Here is an 18,345-nt window from a genome sequence, read left to right on the forward strand (position 1 = left end):
GACGATAGAAAATACAAAACAATTCAACTCCATCTTTTTGGATCTTTTTGAAACCGCACATTTTCAAAACCGTTCAAAACCGAAAAAAAAACAACAACATTTACCCGGTATGCTGGAAACGACTGAAGACGATGTAGTACCTCTCCACGGCCTGCTGTGGCGCCGCAAGTTTACTCCCTGAAGGCTGAGGAAGAAGAAGAGCACCCAAAGCACACCGTGTTTGAAGAAGCAGCAGCTCGCTAACAACATGAGCACCACTGAGAATAGAAAGATCGCTCGTGAAAAGACGGTCTGGATAAACGGCAGAGTTGAACTTCTGCTTCGAGTTATTTTAGAACACAAAGCCTTTAAAGGTCCATGTTGAGGTTGACTGGGAGTCGTGCCATAAAAGTTTGCTTTTACATTTTTGTCATTTAGGTTTCCTGCGTCAATATCTCAGTCCGCCGGCCCAAAAGAAAAAAGTAAATAGTGAAACAGGATTACAAATCGCTTATGTTTATTTTCACTTTCCTCACAATCCACGATCGCTTCTCGAGCACGGTACGCTCAGCCCGGCCTTCCACCATGCTTGTTATTTTGCTTGTCTCTCAGTTGGAATATATCGCGGCAAATGAAAATAATTGTAAAATAATCACCATTCTCCCAGCTGTTCCAAGCTGCAGACTATAGACACCATCTGGACATGGATTGTTGTCATCCAAACCTTGCTTCCTTCTTCTTCCTTTCTATGGGCTGTTACACACCGTCGGGGGATAGAAATCGCCCCCCCCCCCCACCCTCCCTGACATTTGAAGCAATGCTTGCATTTCATGGCCATGGCTGCACTGCCGAGGCGGCAGGAAGTTGCTCCCGAGCAAGACGTGGAGGAGTCGGGAGGTTCGGCCAGCCCTCCTCCTGTTGGAAACCTGCTCCTGCTACCGACGGCGTGCAGCACTAGTTTGTAAAAAAAAAAAAAGAAGAAGAAAGAACTGACAGCGGTGCTGCAGCTGTTTGCGGAAATCATTATGTGGCAAGGCAGCGTGTTGGTAGCTCCTAAATATTTTAACTCTTCTTTCAGGTTCCACTGAGCGTTTAAGCTGAGAGCGTTTCAGGAGGTGAAGCCACAGAACTAAATTTATCTCTGTCTCTCCGATGTGACTGCTGTTTAGCCCAGTGAAGTGAGCGTCCATGCGGTTGTCATTTCTGGTCACTCCCCCAGTTGGACTATAGGCCTCAGATTGGTGGCGTGATGCCTTCAGGGTCCCAAGCTCTCCACTCCGATTAAATTTACAGCACCAGCGCGGCCTCTGCAGCATGCCTCACTCATGGAAGCAGCAGAAGCAGCAGCAGCAACAGCCAGCGACACGTCTCGCCGACATGCCCGTGATGCAGAGTGTGGCTGGGAGGCGGAGCCAACGTCCTGAACGGCAGTGAAGCCGTGTGGAAGGTCACCATGGCATTATATTGTCAGGTCGGTCGGTGGGCTTTTGTCTTGGCAGAAATGAACTCTTAAAAATGAAAAGTGGCCCGCAACACTCAAGTGTCCATTTCAAAAATCTTTAATAGTGTCACTGGATGCCTGTCAGTGACACTATTAAAACATTTTTCGCATTGAATTGCCTGGACTTTGCACCTCTGTAATAACATTCTTATTTGAGAGTGCGTGTTGCTGTGTTATTTTTTTTTTTTAGAAATGATGTCTTATGTCCTAAGCAATGGAAGTCTGGTTTGCCGGCATTTATTTGAGAGTCTCAAAGGCACCCATCCCACAGAGCATTCTTTAGAAATGATAGAGCGCAGACAGGAGAACTGTGTGTCCTGTCATACACTTTTTGGGTGTGTCCTATTCAACTGTTGCTTGTTGTTGTCCATAAAAAGGCATGGTCAAGAATTAGATGAAGAATTAAGAATGTGGGTTCAAAGCAATAGAACAGGCATGGACATGTCAGGTGATGCAGTAGCTGTAACACAAGAGACAAATTGAAGGCACCCTAAAGAGATCCATTTAAACTTAGAATGATTCAATGTATAACTGTTTGTCTGCAACGAGGCAACGTTTCTTTCCACAATTTTTTTGTTGCCCTCTTTCAGCTGGCAAAAGACAACGTGGGCATTGGCTCGCGTCTCCCGTCGCCTCTGAAGAGAATCAAAGCAGACGTCCTGCCTGCGTGTCGTCTCCACGGCGATGCGGCGTCGCCGCGCAACACTTCTGCGTGTAAACTGCGCCGCTTTTCTCTGTAGATCGCGTCCAGCTGCGGACGCATTTCCTCCTGTCAGTCTTTTTAAGCGGCTTGCCTTTCCCCGGGGGATGGTAATCCCGTCGGCGGTGAAAGGAAACCACCTCTGCACCGCACGCCGCTGCGTTCCCCGCGCCAAACACCGCAGGTGACAGCGCTGTCGTCACCTCTGTCTGACTATAGTCCCACGTCCTGTTGGCGTCCTTGGGGGAGGTGCAATGTGTCCAGAGGCAAATTCTAAGGTTGTTGTTTCATTAGCCATGCAATGGAACCAGTAGGATTTTGCTCGGCCAGACAGAACGTTCAAAAGTCACGTGTTGCTGAATCTCATCTACACGATTATCCGCAATAGTTCCTGTCTGTTGGCCGTTGTCCCTGCAATCCACTCGATTGTTGTTAAAATTGACTGATTCCCCAGATCAATGGGCTCCCTGAGCCCCGTCGTTGTCGTTAAAAGCGGTCCCATTGAAGCTGCTCACGCGAAATCGTCCACTTCAGTGAACCCGGTTGTTATCCAGAGTCTGAAGACATGCAGCCGGTCAGCGGCGTTCACCGCCCATTAAAGGGCAGCAAGGGAGGGACGCAGCTGCCCTGGAGCCATGCCAGCACTCGTTAATCCGCTTAATTAGAGGCCTCATTAGGGAGGCGGTTAGATCGTTAATTAGCCGCTAAAGCAAGCAGCCGCCGTGTTCATCTGCAGACCTTCAGATGTATCTCACCGGAGTATTTTCCTTCAGAGAGGTGCATGCTGAAAGCTCAGATGTGGACAGTGCGCAGTCGCTGCGTTCGGCTCGGTTAACTGTGCATGCCTGAGTCTGAGCAGCACATTGGAAGCATTTAAAGATGGACGGAGCTTATGGTTTCAAAAAGGAGGCCAACGCGGAACGGCCACAAACCTGCATGCTATCATTTTTGCAGCACGGACAGCCAAAATATGCTTGTAAAAAAGATTAAAAATGACTGGTTGTCAATGACAGAAAGTGATGCATAAATTACAATCTTTGCAAAGTAACATTTTTGTTGATCTAAAAATTTAATGAAAATTTAATTCATTTAGATTTAATTAATAAAATTATTTTTTGTCTTATTTGTAAAAATGGCCATAAAGTTGTGGGTTAAAATTGGCCAACTATTGTCAGATTACCAGCGGGTGAGCGGAGGTTGGGACACACACGCCGCACTCAGGCTTTAATTATTGTCACTTTTTATTAAGTCACTTGCGGTACCAAACATGGAATCTTTTGGTTTCAAAATGAACTGGACACTCAAGGTGACAGCGACTGTGGAATCACTCTATAAGCTTCAGAAGGACTAAATGCAAATCCATGGGGTGACGTGCTCTGTGCATCTTGATGTACTGTCAATGGAGCAATCGATCATAAATAGTCCATAAAAATGACACTTAACTAAGGTAATGGTAATGGTCGTCATTTTCAGATCTGTATTAACGAAGAACATGGGGATTCTGTGATAGCACTTACCGCCAAGGGTGAGTGTGTAAAGTCTTTACCTGAGGGCAATACAGCCTTCACTTGTGTCCCTCAGCTGGACACTTTGAGACTGGGGACAGCATTAGCCACCTGGTGAGAGCGTACATTATTTGATGCTTTGATGGTTAAGATTGAGGGTGAAGGGAGAAATTGTGATTCACTCTTGCAGTGATTCCTGCCAGACTTTGATTCCCTCAACATTTCCTCCACTCTCGCTCACGGATCAGTTGAAATCCTTGATGTCTGGATCCCAGAGGAACTCATTTCTGTGGCATGGCAACTTTAAAGGGACAACGAGGGATTCATTAACCCTGACTACAGGGTTCGCTTGTTTTCCACACCTCTGAGTGCTAACCATGGCATGGATGAGGCACCTTCTGCCTCAAGGCTGTTCTATATGTTGGTTTTATTTTTGTCCACAATGAATGGATCTTTCTGTGTTTATTTCCTGACTGAAATCTAAGTGTGTCAACTGTCTAAACAGAAGATGAATGGGTTTATTTCCCAGATTCCCCTTTATGTGAAAAGAAAGAAGAGAGTAGAGAAGGAGTGAGAAGAAAATGTTGGAGTCATTATCTAAAGGACACAACGTGACTGTGGTCAAGCAGCATGTACAGGATTATTGATAAAGTTTTGTTTTTTGTCTTCTGCTTGTGAGGTGTAAATCAGAAATTGTTTAAATACGTGCAGTGTTAAGGTCAAATATTTCTGTTCTATTTCATTCATTATTTTTTGCACTTAGCCAGTGTTGTGAATTAACATTCCTAACATGCACATGTTCTGAATAATACAAGAGGATTCAACATTGTTTTCCAACGCTAACGTTTGCTGATTTGCACAGAAAAAGAAAGCCAATCCAATATCTGTTAGTTGACAAATAAACATGAGGGAACGCTGGGGAACGTCAAATAACTCTCAACTGTTACAAATTGATCAATGTCAGACTCACTATCAGATCTTATCAAAGTCCGTCCTCTGGAGATCACGAATGTTGCCTGACGCAAAAATCCCCTCCAATAGTCAATGAAATGTTTCCCTCTCAGAGCTTTATTGAGGAAGACTATTCTGAGAAACGTCTGAAGAACCACTCTTCCGAACATCAAGCAGTGATCATTTCAGATTTATCAGCGGCCTCAAGTCAGTGTTGCCGTTATTGTTGTTGTGTTTCACTGGTGCTGAGGCAAACGGCACGTTTTCATCACAAGATGAAAGCGGCTGAGAGCTGGCACTCCATGATGAAGGCCTGACACCTGCTCCAGAGAGACCACGTCCAAACAAGCTCCTGTGAACACACCTTAACATCTCTGATTGAGGCACAAGAGTGTCCTAATCGGTCGTCCTTCAAAAGACGTGAAATGTATTTTTATTGCAGTAGGAAAGAAAGCTATTTTTAAAATGTCACCATCAGTAGCGATGACTGACGGTGAGCATGGGACCAAACAGACTTGTTTTGAAGTTTAAGTTCAAGTAAACTGGAGGAACAGGAACAGTGTCCGGAACTAAATATTCATCCCATCAGGCAAAAATGGCTAGATTGAACACAGTTTGATCATAAGCCAGTTGTATTTATTTTAGCTCGCTAGCTGGACCAAATAATGTCTTAGCAGCTATTGGAGCTACTGGTAACAATCGAACAGAAGCCATAACAAAGTTGGATGTGACTATGAACTTGTAGGTGTGGTCTCCCAGGTTCTTGTCTGTTCACTGGCTGAGGACCGATGTTGATAGTATTTGCTTATCATCATGAAACCCCAGCATCACAGATAATAGTAAACCATGAATATCATCCTTCTATGATCTGATCCACTTTCTTTCAAATGCAGCTAATGAGGGTGTTGCTGAACCATAAGTGAAATGCTCTGTGGACCAGTGTGTTGCCACTCTGGCCCTTGGCGATGTCTCGCTCAGCGATGCGAAGCACAGCGTGTGGGTCGATGGGGAGGTTTTATCTGCCCCTGCTGCTGTTTTTCTGAGTGTCTTTCCATGTCAGCATCCTGCGTTAATATCTGAGTGTGTGTGTGTCCCATGGGCTGATTAAATAGCCTGCACGCATTGAGTCACTGCTGTGTGTGTGTGTGTGTGTGTGTGTGTGTGTGTGTGTGTGTGTGTGTGTGTGTGTGTGCGCGTGTGCGTGTGTGCGTGTAGTGGAAAAACTAAAGGGTGGTTTTGTTTTTCTGTCTCATAAATAATAATAAATACCTTGAAAGTGTCACGCATGTAAATATTTATATCCTTCTTGTTATCTTCAGAACTATATAATAATAATTGAAATCTGAAAGTTAGAAAATACTGACAATGTAACTAACTACTACACTAACTCTGATGAGCTCTGCCTTCGGGGTGATAGTGTTAGGCCACCAGAGGGCGCTCCGTGTGACCACCATCTGCCGCCGAGAAAGTAGTTCCTGGAAAAGACACAGAAACCATCCCACATCCCCCACAAAATTCAGAGAAACAGACGCTCAAACTATCAGCATGTAATAAAAACTCACCGCTATTGCATATTTGCATTTGATATTTAATATTTGCAGACGCAGAGTTGGCCTTCAGTCAGACGTCTCAGCTGCAGCCAGTTAACTTCATCTTCATTTCTATATTTATAGTCTGTTCCTGCCTCCAGTCACTGTTTTAATTATGGATGCAGCTTTTGTTCAGTGAGATGAAGTTCAATAGTTCCGTTCAGAATACACATTGGGATTATGCTACTCTGAATGGAAAAAAAAAAGTAGTCCAGCAGTGGAGGCAGCTGTAAATAGTAGGTGTACTCTCTATGTCTTGAAATCCAACAAAAGGGAAAAAGATTAGGACAGCTCAAAGTAACCCGGAATCGTTAATCTCATACAATGATACATTTCACTCTGAATATTTAGCCAATCGGTGATTCCGATCCACTTCTGATTTTTCAACGAGTTTATTTTTTTTTTCCTGTTTGCATCCACTGCTGATTATTTGATGAATAATTTTCCCCAACAATGTGGTCACATCTTCAGATGTAAACCAGGTCAGTTCCCAGATAACAGTCTGAGAACAAGCCAGAAAAGTTCAATTTTAAATGACCTGATTACTTGGCCAGCTGGATTTAATCCTGATTTGTAAGTAAATTTTGTTTCCAGCCTGGTGGATCCCCAAACTCAGGGAGAGATTAAAGAGCCTGAAATAGGAACGGAACTTTCCTCATTTGTTACCAGAAACAAACTCAGAGTCACCTCTCTGTTTCTGTTGTCATTGCAGGGTGTGTGTCTGTGTGTGTTTGTATGAAATGCTGCTGCTGGATCCACACATGTGACCGGACATGGACGGCATCGGCGCAGCCAATGGCACCCAGGAAGAGCTCCGCCTTCTGCCGCCACCCGGCGATGGCTACGAGGAGAAAGCCACCACCAACCTGCTGTTTGAAGACCTGAACCTCCCCGAAGACCCCATCAGACTGCTGAGCGTCCAGGTGGTGGTGCTATTGAGCTCAAGTATTTAAAGGGAAAGGTTCAATGTAGCAGAAACCATTGCAACCCACTTTAGAAAATTAAAAGTCGCATGTGCTAGCATGGAAGTGGGAGGGGCTCATTGTGTGCTGTACCACTGTCAGACACCAGACCCCCGCGTGGTAACCTGAAGCTCCGCCTCCTGATCATGTGCTTTCCATCCACCAGGTGGTTTTGATTGTTGCCTACAGCACCATCATCGTGCTCGGCGTCCTCGGCAACTCACTGGTCATCTACGTCATCTACCGCTTCAAGACGCTGAGGACCGTCACCAACTTCTTCATCGCCAACTTGGCCGTTGGTGAGTGTGCACGTGCGCACGCGCACACACACACACACACACACACACACACACACACACACACATACAGAGAGAGAGAAAGAGAGAGACATACAAACCCACAGACACAGACCCAGACACAAACACACACACAAACACAGACTCAAGCAGCTGGACGTCAGACAGGATTGTCTGCATCTGCTGAGTGTGACAGACAGACTCACTGTGTGTGTGTGTGTGTGTGTGTGTGTGTGTGTGTGTGTGTGTGTGTGTGTGGCGACGATGACTCGGCTTGTGTCAGCTGTTGTCGCCGTGCAGTCGGATGTTTCTCAGCTGCTGTTTGAAAACACCATCACTCCCCCTGCGTGACATTGGCTTGTGAGACGGAGAGCCCCCCCCCGCCCCCGCTGCTACTCTTTTGCATCTTGTTTCTTTTCGTGATCTTGACGCTAATGCCGTTCTTAGCAGGGCCTGTCAGCTTCACTATTTGTATTTCTCGCGCATTCTGGCTTCACTTGTGTGTGAAATGTCCCACACGCTACCTTGTGTTATTCCATGCTGGTGTATAATTCATGGCACCACCTCGTTTAACTGTGCCAGGGTGACAGTGGGTGGGTTTCGCTCAGTGAGTTGTGTCTGCTGGCTGCTTTTCTTTTTTTTTCGGGCAGACTGAGGCTTTAAATTTGGAGCTGAACAAGATTTGTCTCAGATTAATCTGGGCGAGAACAGAGATTATGACATTTGATGATACTCGGATGCCAAAACCGCTGATGGCAAAAAAATAAATGAAAATGAAATGCTGATCGAGAAATGCTGCTAAATGGCATAGATGAATGAAAACATCCCTAAGAATTAATTTGAAAATGATCTTAGTGAACTAATCAAACAAACAGACAGAGCCTGAAGATAAACATCAGGTGTAATTATGAGAAGGATTGCAGTGACACTTTGAGATCCCAGCCAAGACTTAAGAGTCACTGTAGTGCTGAGAATTTAAGAAGCCTTTTGGATAAGAGGTGAAAAGTCTTCAAGCTAGAACAAGAACCAGTCATCCAAAACCCAGGCCTGAAAGACAACGATGAACTGCATGTCTGAAAACCAGCACAGACAGACAGTCACTAGTTGTTGACCAAACAAGTTTTCTCTCCACTGGTCTGGGAGAGGCAATTGAGACTTCACTTCTGCTCCTCAAGTCCACCTGAATATTCCCTACAGATCTGTCGGCGTCTAACATAGGGCCTGTTTCCACAGGTACCTACTTGGCTCGGGTCAGTTATAAAATGAGGTTACGTTAATTCAACATACAGCGCTCTTATGTCTTTTTTTTTTAATTTAATTTAATTATTTATTTTTTTAAGCCGTGGTGTAGAAAGCGGTGTTTCGTTTTACGCACGTAAAACAAAACTTCTTGGTCACCAAAACAAAACATACATATCTTTTATTCTTTGGTTTAAATCTGTTCCGAAAAGCTTTCTAAATGATAAAAACATCCAAAGGAAAATGAAAAAATATTTCATGGCAGCAGGAACTTAAATAACGTGGTCAAAAGACGGTTTATTAGCGCCGCTTCTTCTTCATCTTCCACCTGCACCGCCGCGTATTCACCTGACCTATAGATCCACCTGACGCACACAACACGCCCTCTAAAGACACAACAAACAAATAATAACAATATAGTATAATCATTTTATAAATACAATCAGCACAAAACTCATCGGCATGCGGAAGTCATTCATTTAACGGCTGCAACACCTCTCTCAAGAACAATATTTGGTGAACCAAAATACTTCTATTCTTTTTCTTTTTTGATTCAAGCATGACCAGGACATCATCAGTTAAGGATGTAGTCGACTCCATTGTTTCTCCTTCGGCACGACAGAAAGAGCCCCAAACTTCAGTCGCTTCAGCGAATTTCAGACGCAGGTTCGCGTCTTGGTGTGTATAGAAAAAGATCGCTGGCGAAACATTTGCCTTTTCGCGTCGCTTATTCGCACCGCTTCACCTTTTGTCCGGTGTGTAAGGACCTTAAGAATCAGGACCATGGACAGAGACTAGGATGGCCAGGACGAGAGTTGATATACAGCAGTAGTCAGGACAGAGACCGACAAGGAGTTCAGGACCATGGACAGAGACAGGTGTCATTTATCATGTCTGAACTTTTTTTTTTAAATACAAGACAAAACCACAAAAAAATAAACATTTGCACTCCATGTATAAGCAAATTTTGCGATTTCCAAATGTATAGAGTAATATAGTGCTAAGAATATTGGATTTTGGATGTTTTACTTAATACTGACACAGGAGACTGTGGAATGATCAAGACTTATGTGTACACTGTGTCTCATCAATCTGAGTAATTTGGTCAGTATAATTTTCTGTGCATTGTGGGTTTCATCAGTCTACCAACTTTTGACAAAAAAAATGCAAACAACAGAAAAGTTAAATTAATTCTTTGTTTGTATGTGTGTGTGTGTGTGTGTGTGTGTGTGTGTGTGTGTGTGTGTGTGTGTGTGTGTGTGTGTGAAATCACAGCCATTGGTTTTCCTTCCTCTTTGTTTTTAGACAGTGTAGTGTGAGCAAGAGTGCTCACACATTAAGTGTGTCGATAATGGGTGGCAGCAGACGGCATCAACATGAGCCCCAGCAAAGTTGTTCTCTGCTGCAGCTGCAATTCAAATGTCAGAATGCAGACTGTGTTCATCTCCATCTTGTTCCTTATGTGTCCGTGTGTGCATGAAGCTGGTAATAACATGATGTTTGAATCCGGTGAGGCGACGCTGAGGGAGCATTGCCGTCTTGCTGATATGATGTGGCATGTGCAGAGCGGTTGCTCTCAGAACGTTTTTCCCCACTTTCCCCAAAATAAATTCCTGAAGAGAGCAGAAAAATGTGGACGTCAGTCACTGAGGAAGGTTTGCAACCCAACCAACCTCCTCATTAAAAGATCTAGGGTCAGATCCACAAAGAATGGAGCGCAGTGGCAAATTGGGACGCTTTTTGTGGCGACGTAGCGGCCGTAATCTCCGCCACCTTTGCATCGTATCCACAAAGGGTTTTTCACTAAGGATATGCAGGTGCAAAAACTCCCAGAAATTAGGCACCTGTGGAGTCAGAAGCACAAAAACCTGACTGCACGATAGATCGTCATATATTACAACGTGCACACCTCAATTGCCAGAACTTGAATTTATGATGGAATACTTTATTTTTGTTGTCGTCAAAAAACATGCACATTGGCTTTTTCCTAAACTCACGGCAAAAAGGAGAGGCAGTTGCACACGTCTCTCGAAACGTCCCCACAGCCCCAAGCACAGCACACAGGGGGAAGTATAACATGTTCGCCCCATACTAACAGCAACACGAACATCAACTCCTGTGCGCTCCGGGCATTACGACCACTGTCACGATCGAATATATAAACAGCAAACATACAAACTCTTTCTGGGTCTGCTGCTGTTTCCAATGAGGCATATTTTCATCAGAGGACGTGTCAATTTGCGTGAAATGACTAATTTCAAAATATTCAAATGAGTCTGGTTCAGCCCTGCCGCGACCTGCACCTCGGCGCATTTTCCGGCTCTTGTCCCCTTTACGTCCCCTCTGTGGACAGGAGGATGCACTGCTTTTAGCGCTATTTACACAGATTTTCTGGCACAAAAGCCGGGCAATGGCTTTGTGGATCTGGCCCCTAGTTCTTTACAGTTTTTATGGTGTTTATGTTTTATGTGTTTGTCTGTGTGTGTGTGTGTGTGTGTGTGTGTGTGTGTGTGTGTGTGTGTAACATGATTATGTGATGGATCTGATCCATGCCTCACAACACCTTCAGAGGGTTCAGCAGTCTATCCCAGAGCTCCAGGTTAACCCCCCAGATGCCATCGACATCAAATCTGAGAGCCCAGATGGAGTCCTTCCTCTATATCCACGACCACTGACCCCCCTTTTGTCTGCCTGACAGTGGGCCTTCCCTCGCATTCCCATCCTCCTGAACCGCTGGGATGTGGAGGTGGAAGGCTCTGCAGCCTCCTTCCACCGGCCGTACCTTAGCTTTCCAGCCTCGTTATGTCGCGTCGTCCGCAACCTCCAAGTAGCTTCCTCCGCCGGTGGGCCTCCTCCACCGCTCTCTCCCAGGGCAGCGTCAGTGCAGTGACGTCGACAAGCTCGAGTGAGGCTGACCAGTCTGGTGGCAGGTGGGAAGCAGGACTTCCGGCTCTAGTCTGTCAGCATTTTCGAGTCGTCGCCCTCCGAGACAAATAATGTCACCTGCCAGCAGGCTGACGGGTGGTGTGGGGGTGGGGAGGGGGGAACTGCTGCAAGACACCTCAACCTGGTTGTGCCACCAGGTGTGACAGTCCTGGGTGAGGCTGGTCTTGCAGCCCGTTCACATGTGCTTTAGTGTTGTGGGAGGAGGCAGAAGGCAGCGATGCCCTGTTGAACTCTAGGGGCCGTTTGCAGAGGGTTTCTGTACCGTAATGTTATTTATTTATGTTTGTAGGCATCTTTTGATTGCACTGTCATTCTGTTCTGTTATGTGTTTTGTGTTATGCAGCAGCCTGTTAGTTTGTCCAAGGAAAATTTCCCTCGGGACACAATAAAGTAATCTTGAATCTTGATGCCTCCATCTTCCACAGCTCTTTCCAGCAGATCCTCCTCTTCTCTGCTCCTTCCCATGCGTCATCCGCTGTCCTCGCTTTACCTACGCTACAGTTTGTGCGAGCCTCTCCGCCTCCTCTTCGTGACGTACCTCGTGGACTGCTAGCTTGCGTCTCCGTGATGGAATTTCCAGATGGAGCGGATAATTAAACCAGACAGTTAATAAGCAGAAAATATGTCCTGACAAATGTAAACAGTAGCTGTACATGTTGTTCTGTTTCCATGGGGATGGGCACAGACTGTGTTTTTTTTATTTTTAAATCTAATTGGTGTAATTAATTCCTCTCAAGGAAAATTACACACGGGTCTAAACTCATTGATGACAATTCCTTCTGCAGTCTGCAAATTCTTATTTGTTTTATCTTTTTTTAAAAAGCAATATTCGTTGTATACAAACAGTCCCTCCTGCGTCTCTCTGTCTTGGAGCGTCTCAGGAAGCAGGAGAAAGATTTTAAGCGCTCTTTGTCTAACGCGATTTGGCACGGTGCCCTTCTCCCATCCCAACGGTCCCAAAGGACATAGTGAACAGAGTCAGGGGGGTCAGAGAGAAGACACGAGGTATGCAGAGAGGTAATAGCACCAGGCAGACAATCTCATCTTGTCGGGGAAAGGTCCACTCTGCCACAAACATTTTATTTTGGGTAAAGCTGGACCAGCACCAACCAGCAGTAAACGCTTGCTGCTGGCTCTGCTCTGATTGTTTACCCTCATGCAGAGTCTATGACGGCCTGTCAGCCTTACAGTTGTCTGCTGTGGCTCAGCAGATGCTAGCGCTCACTCTCACCGCCCGAGTGCACTGAGCATGTGCGAGCGGCCACCTCACAGCAGATGGGGCCCACCCTTAAACAGCGCTTCCCCCTTCCATCATCCCTTGAGGGATGAAGCTGACGCTCACAAATTCTTTTCTCCTCGGATGAGTCGACACAATTCTTGCTGATTCCAGCTGTCGCCATCATTGTTGATATATATATATATATATATATACATATATATATATATATATATATGTACATACACACATACATACATACACACATACACACATACATACATACAAATATATATGAGAACCGTTTGAAGATCACTTTTATTATACCGTATTTTATTATACTGCAAATATATACTTATTGTATTTATGGACATTATATTAACTTTTTCCACACTGGACCTTTAACTTAGAAACCTAAAAAAAAAAAAAGTAATTTAACAGACCGCAGACAGGAAGTAGAATGGAGACATATCAGGGAAAGACAAACCTGGTCACTGTATTGAAGGAGTGGTTTGTTTAATCCAGGCTGGAGATGCTCCTAACCCTGAGGAGACACAGGAAGGATGTACTTTAGAAGATGCTGATGCGGCCTTCTGTTTCACCTTGTGACTCACTTCCTGTGTGCGTCCACAGCCGACCTCCTGGTCAACGCCCTGTGCCTGCCGTTCACCCTGGTTTACACCCTGCAGGGCGAGTGGAGGCTCGGCAGCACGCTGTGCTTCCTGCTGCCCTATGCCCAGGGCCTGGCCGTCCATGTCTCCACAGTGACGCTCAATGTCATCGCCCTGGACCGCCACAGGTAGGAGCAGCTTAAAAAGGGGATGTGGCCTGGGGTTGGGAAGACTTTGTTTCTCTTATCAGCTTGACCATCAGTGGCACAGCATTTAACTCTATTGATGTGCAATATTTACTGTAATATCAGTGTTTTTACTGTGTGCTTCCCCGGAGCCCATGCTACAATTGAAAAAATGTGAAAAAAGTCACCCTGATTCATAGAACTGGAGGTTGGTAACCCTTCGACCTGTCCATTAACCTGAAGATAACCACTACTGCGAATCTACAAGCTAAAACTTGATGCAAAACTATGATTTTGAAATATATTTCCACCTGAGCCCAACCTTTCTACCTCTCTGGTATGATTCACACTGCAGCAAAACCAGTGTGGAACCAGTGATGGCTCACTCACATACAGTAATTACCTCCTGTTTGACCTGAACAGTAAACTCTACCAAGAAAGTTTGTTGTCTCCACTGCCGACAGAAGTTAACTTATTAAAACGCACAAATGTTAAAACTTTAAACCCCTGAGGTGGAATTCTTTTTCTTCTTCTTCTTTTTCCTCTTCTTTCTCTGTCCACTGAGACGTAACAGCAGATGTTCCTGACTGCAACATCCAACTTTAAAGCTTCTCTCGTCTGTGTTTGCGTTGCATTTTCGGGTATACGGCGTGTTTGTGTGCAAGCTGTTTCAATCCTGTGTCCTGAGAGCTGAGCTTCCTCTGGTCCTCAGCGCTGTTCCTCCTGGAGGTCCTGTCAACATCTGGAGGCTCTTTGATCAGACGGCTGGTCAGGGCGGCAGCTCGGCTTGTTTTAACGTTTACTGACATTTATTACAGTCAACAGTCTGGCCAGCTGACTGTAGTTGTGGTAGCTTGTTCAAAGTCCTCAGAGGATAGATATTCATCTACAGAACGATCATGCTCTCTGTTAGAAACATCAGTTGCTGATTTAGTTTCTATGCAAGATGACAGCAGTGGCCCTGTGAATCAACGCTGAATCTCTGTGGAACATTTAATACAGACTTACTTTCAAGCGTTCTAATCCCGCCATTAGCATTTTACGTCCATCTGCTGCGTTCATCGCTCTCTCGCAATGCCGTGCTTCTCTTTTTCCTCCCTTCCCCCTTTATTTAGTCAGACATCTGCATGTCTTTTATGAGAATTCAACTTTGGAGGTGTGCGTCCCTCTGCAGGTGTATCGTGTATCACCTGGAGACCAGGATGCGTAAGGACGTGTGCTTCGGGGTGATCGCCTTGACGTGGGTGTTGAGCGCCATCCTCGCCAGTCCTCTGGCCATCTTCAGAGAGTACCGTTCCTTCACCCTGGAGCCAGGACACACCATCCAGGTATAGACACGCACACGCACATGCACATGCACACGCACACGCACACGCACGCGCACGCGCGCGCGCACGCACACACACACACACACACACACACACACACACACACACAATGAATTTAACTTTCCAGTGTTTTCCAGTTTGTTATGTCAAAAGGTGGTGTACTGATGACACCATAACATGCAGAAAATTACACCGGCCAAATTTTCTGATTGATGACACAGTGCACACGTAAGAGTTTCTTTGTCTGTGTGATTTAATAAAACATCCAAAATTCATATTCTTAGTACTATATTATTATAGTTTATTACACAGTTTTATTCATATTTATTTAGAAATCACAGAACTTGCTTATACGTGGAGTGTGACGCTCATTACTGTTCCTTCTAGGTCTGTTTCCTGTCCCCGATCACACTAGCCTGCCTTCTTAAAGCCCCGCCCCCTTGTAAAAAGTTTTATTTTAGCTGTAATTACATCATGAGCAGTTTTTACCCAATGAAATTTCAGTCCCCTCGGACCCACGGTGCAGCAAGAATAAATAATAAAGAAAACAATGATAAAAAAAAATACCTTAAAACTACAATTAACATATATAAACAGTATAAAACAATATAAACAGTATGTACAGTTAGTGAGGTCAGACAGCCGTCACTTACTTAACGCTGTGCTTTTTGCCGCACCCCACAGGGCTGCACGGAGAAGTGGCCCGGCACGGATACGGACGGCACCATCTACAGCATCTCCATGCTGATCCTGCAGTACTTCCTGCCGCTCTCCATCATCTCCTTCGCCTACGCCCGCATCTGGTCTAAGCTGCGCGGCCACGTCAGCCCCGCCGAGGCCGGCGGCACCAGCGCCGGCTCCGAGCGCCACCGCCGCCGCCGCAAGACCACCAAGATGCTGGTGACCATGGTGGTGGTGTTCGGCGTCAGCTGGCTGCCCTTCCACGCCTTCCAGCTGGCCACGGACATCGACAGCACTGTGCTGGACATGCACAACTACCGCCTGCTCTACACCGTCTTCCACGTGGTGGCCATGTGCTCCTCCTTCGCCAACCCGCTGCTCTACGGCTGGATGAACCGCAACTACCGCGCCGCCTTCCTCGCCGTCTTCAAGTGGTGGCGGGGGGCGGAGGGTGGGCGGGGCGGCCGGCTGGACAGCATCCACCCAGCCGGGGACGCAACTGGGAAGGGGGGCGATGGGAGGGAGGAGGGGAAAAAGGTGAAGAAGAATAAGAAGGTGAAGAAGGTGAAGAAGAATAAGAAGAAGGAGGTGGTGGTGGTGGGCGCGCAGGATGTGGCGTCCGCCCACCTTAATGCCACTGAGGTGTGAGGAGGGGGAGGGAGGAAGCGTGAATCTAAGGGAATCTCCTGCCTCCTCACAACAAAACCCCAATGCATGGTCGAGACGAGGAGGAAAGTGGGGCAGCAGGGTATTTTCAGTGTTTGTGGACTGGGAGCAGCTGCTCTCCGCCAGCTTGCTGTTGAGATCTCCGTCATTCGGATCGGAGACCCCGACATGGTGCCCCAGCAAAAAAGAAGAAAAAAAAAAAAAAAAACTGAGGCCGGTTTTCCGTACAGATGAGAATCGGCAAGTGTAGGAGAGAAGGGGAGCATGACGGCAGCAACATGATAATCTCCGCTGCTGTCTTGATCTGGATTAGAAAAGACACAAGGAGATTAAACGGCATTGCGCGCGGCATTTCACGCTTCTGTGGATGGACGAGGGGGCGAAGACGGCGTCCTTACAGATGAATGTCGATACTTTTGTCTTTTTGTTGCTTCTGTCCCATGTTTGGAACCTTGGTTTCAGTCAGAGACTTTGAGGAGAAGAGAAGGCAAGATCAGGTTTAAGAAAATCTATGACAACTATTAATGATTCCTGAATATGCGTTTATGGAATTCCTCTTTTTTTGTAAATAATAATGAACTTTAACATCATCAGACTTGTCCAGTTTGCCAACATGTTAACATTTATTTAACATGTAAGTGGTTGCAGCTTTTTATTATAGTCTACATGGGATCCAGTCCCATCTAAATCCTGCCATTTCTCTGTTCCTCCACTGTCTCCTCCTCTTTAAATCTCTCCATCCTGACAGATATCCCACAATTCCCCCCCCAGCTTTTCATCCTCTGCCTGTTGCCTTCCTCAGAGGACAAACAGTCATCAGTCAAAAATAAATCCTTCACCCGCGGGAGGCTTCCATGCCCCCAAACAGCTGATCAGTCATTTGTTCTTGCAGCCTGCATCAGAGTAATTCTTAAGCGTAAAACCAAAGCGCTTTACACCAGCTGGAGATGTGAAGTCATGTGCTGGCCCATTCTGCTTCTTGACACACCCACTAAAGGGAAGTTGTTTTGGGTTTCAGGATTTTAAGTCAGATTATTTCAGTTCACTTTAGGAGTAAAATGGTTTGTTCACGTGGAACTTTGTCGGGCTATTTTGCATCTTATTAATTGGCCTTTGAAACTAATGTAAACAGGTTGATGACGTGATGATCTATCTATCTCTCTTTTTTTCACATTTTATTTGCAGACGTGATCTGGTGTTTTCCTTTGCACTGACTTTTAACCAGGCCTGGGACGCCGTGGTCTTAGCTTCGCTGAATGTAAACGGTTGTATTGTTGTAAATTTGTCAATGTAAATACTGACAGACTGTAGCACCACCTGTTGCCCTGGGAGGCAAACTACAGATGTCTTCTGACGCACAACAATGCCTCTTGACTGTTTATTGACCAACCTCTTGACTCTGTGTGTGTGTGTGTGTGTGTGTGTGTGTGTGTGTGTGTGTGTGTGTGTGTGCAGGAGGGACGAGACATTAATCTCATTGAGTAATCCTTAGGGGTGTGAATCTTTCACTCACAAAACAATCTGATTCAAATCTCGATTCACAAGCTACGATCCGATTCAGGGACGATTCATAAAAAATAGTTAATAATTTGGTTTGATTCGATCCGATTCGGTTCAGTGCGATTCAATACAAATGGACAATTTAACCCCAAGTGCTCATTTTTACTTATATATGTATATATATATATATATATATATATATATATATATATATATATATATATATATATATATATATATATATATATATACATATATATATGTATATATATATATATACATATATATATGTATATATATATATTTATATATATATATATATATATATATATATATATATATATATATATATATATATATATATATACGATGCCTGTCTGGTAGACGATGCCTCCTCACACACACACACACACACACACACACACACACATATATATATATATATATATATATATATATATATACATATATATATATATATATATATATA

General features: G+C 45.0%; 1 protein-coding gene across 2 annotated transcripts in view; it reads left to right on the forward strand.

Moving 5' to 3' along the window:
• Positions 1-17,719, forward strand: part of npy2rl (neuropeptide Y receptor Y2, like) — a 71,773-nt gene extending 54,054 nt beyond the window's left edge. For both annotated transcript variants that reach the window (XM_076035253.1, XM_076035255.1), the window contains 5 exons: positions 6,938-7,148; positions 7,354-7,486; positions 13,518-13,683; positions 14,855-15,008; positions 15,693-17,719. In XM_076035253.1, coding sequence (XP_075891368.1) covers positions 6,999-7,148; positions 7,354-7,486; positions 13,518-13,683; positions 14,855-15,008; positions 15,693-16,337 — 1,248 coding nt within the window. In that variant the 5' untranslated portion in view covers positions 6,938-6,998 and the 3' untranslated portion in view covers positions 16,338-17,719. The remainder of the gene's footprint in view (positions 1-6,937; positions 7,149-7,353; positions 7,487-13,517; positions 13,684-14,854; positions 15,009-15,692) is intronic.
• The last annotated feature ends 626 nt before the right edge of the window (positions 17,720-18,345 follow it).

This window comes from Nelusetta ayraudi, unplaced genomic scaffold, assembly GCF_046127955.1.
Source record: "Nelusetta ayraudi isolate G7.1 ecotype Tasmania unplaced genomic scaffold, CSIRO-AGI_Nayr_v1 ptg000042l, whole genome shotgun sequence".
Classification (NCBI taxonomy): domain Eukaryota; kingdom Metazoa; phylum Chordata; class Actinopteri; order Tetraodontiformes; family Monacanthidae; genus Nelusetta; species Nelusetta ayraudi.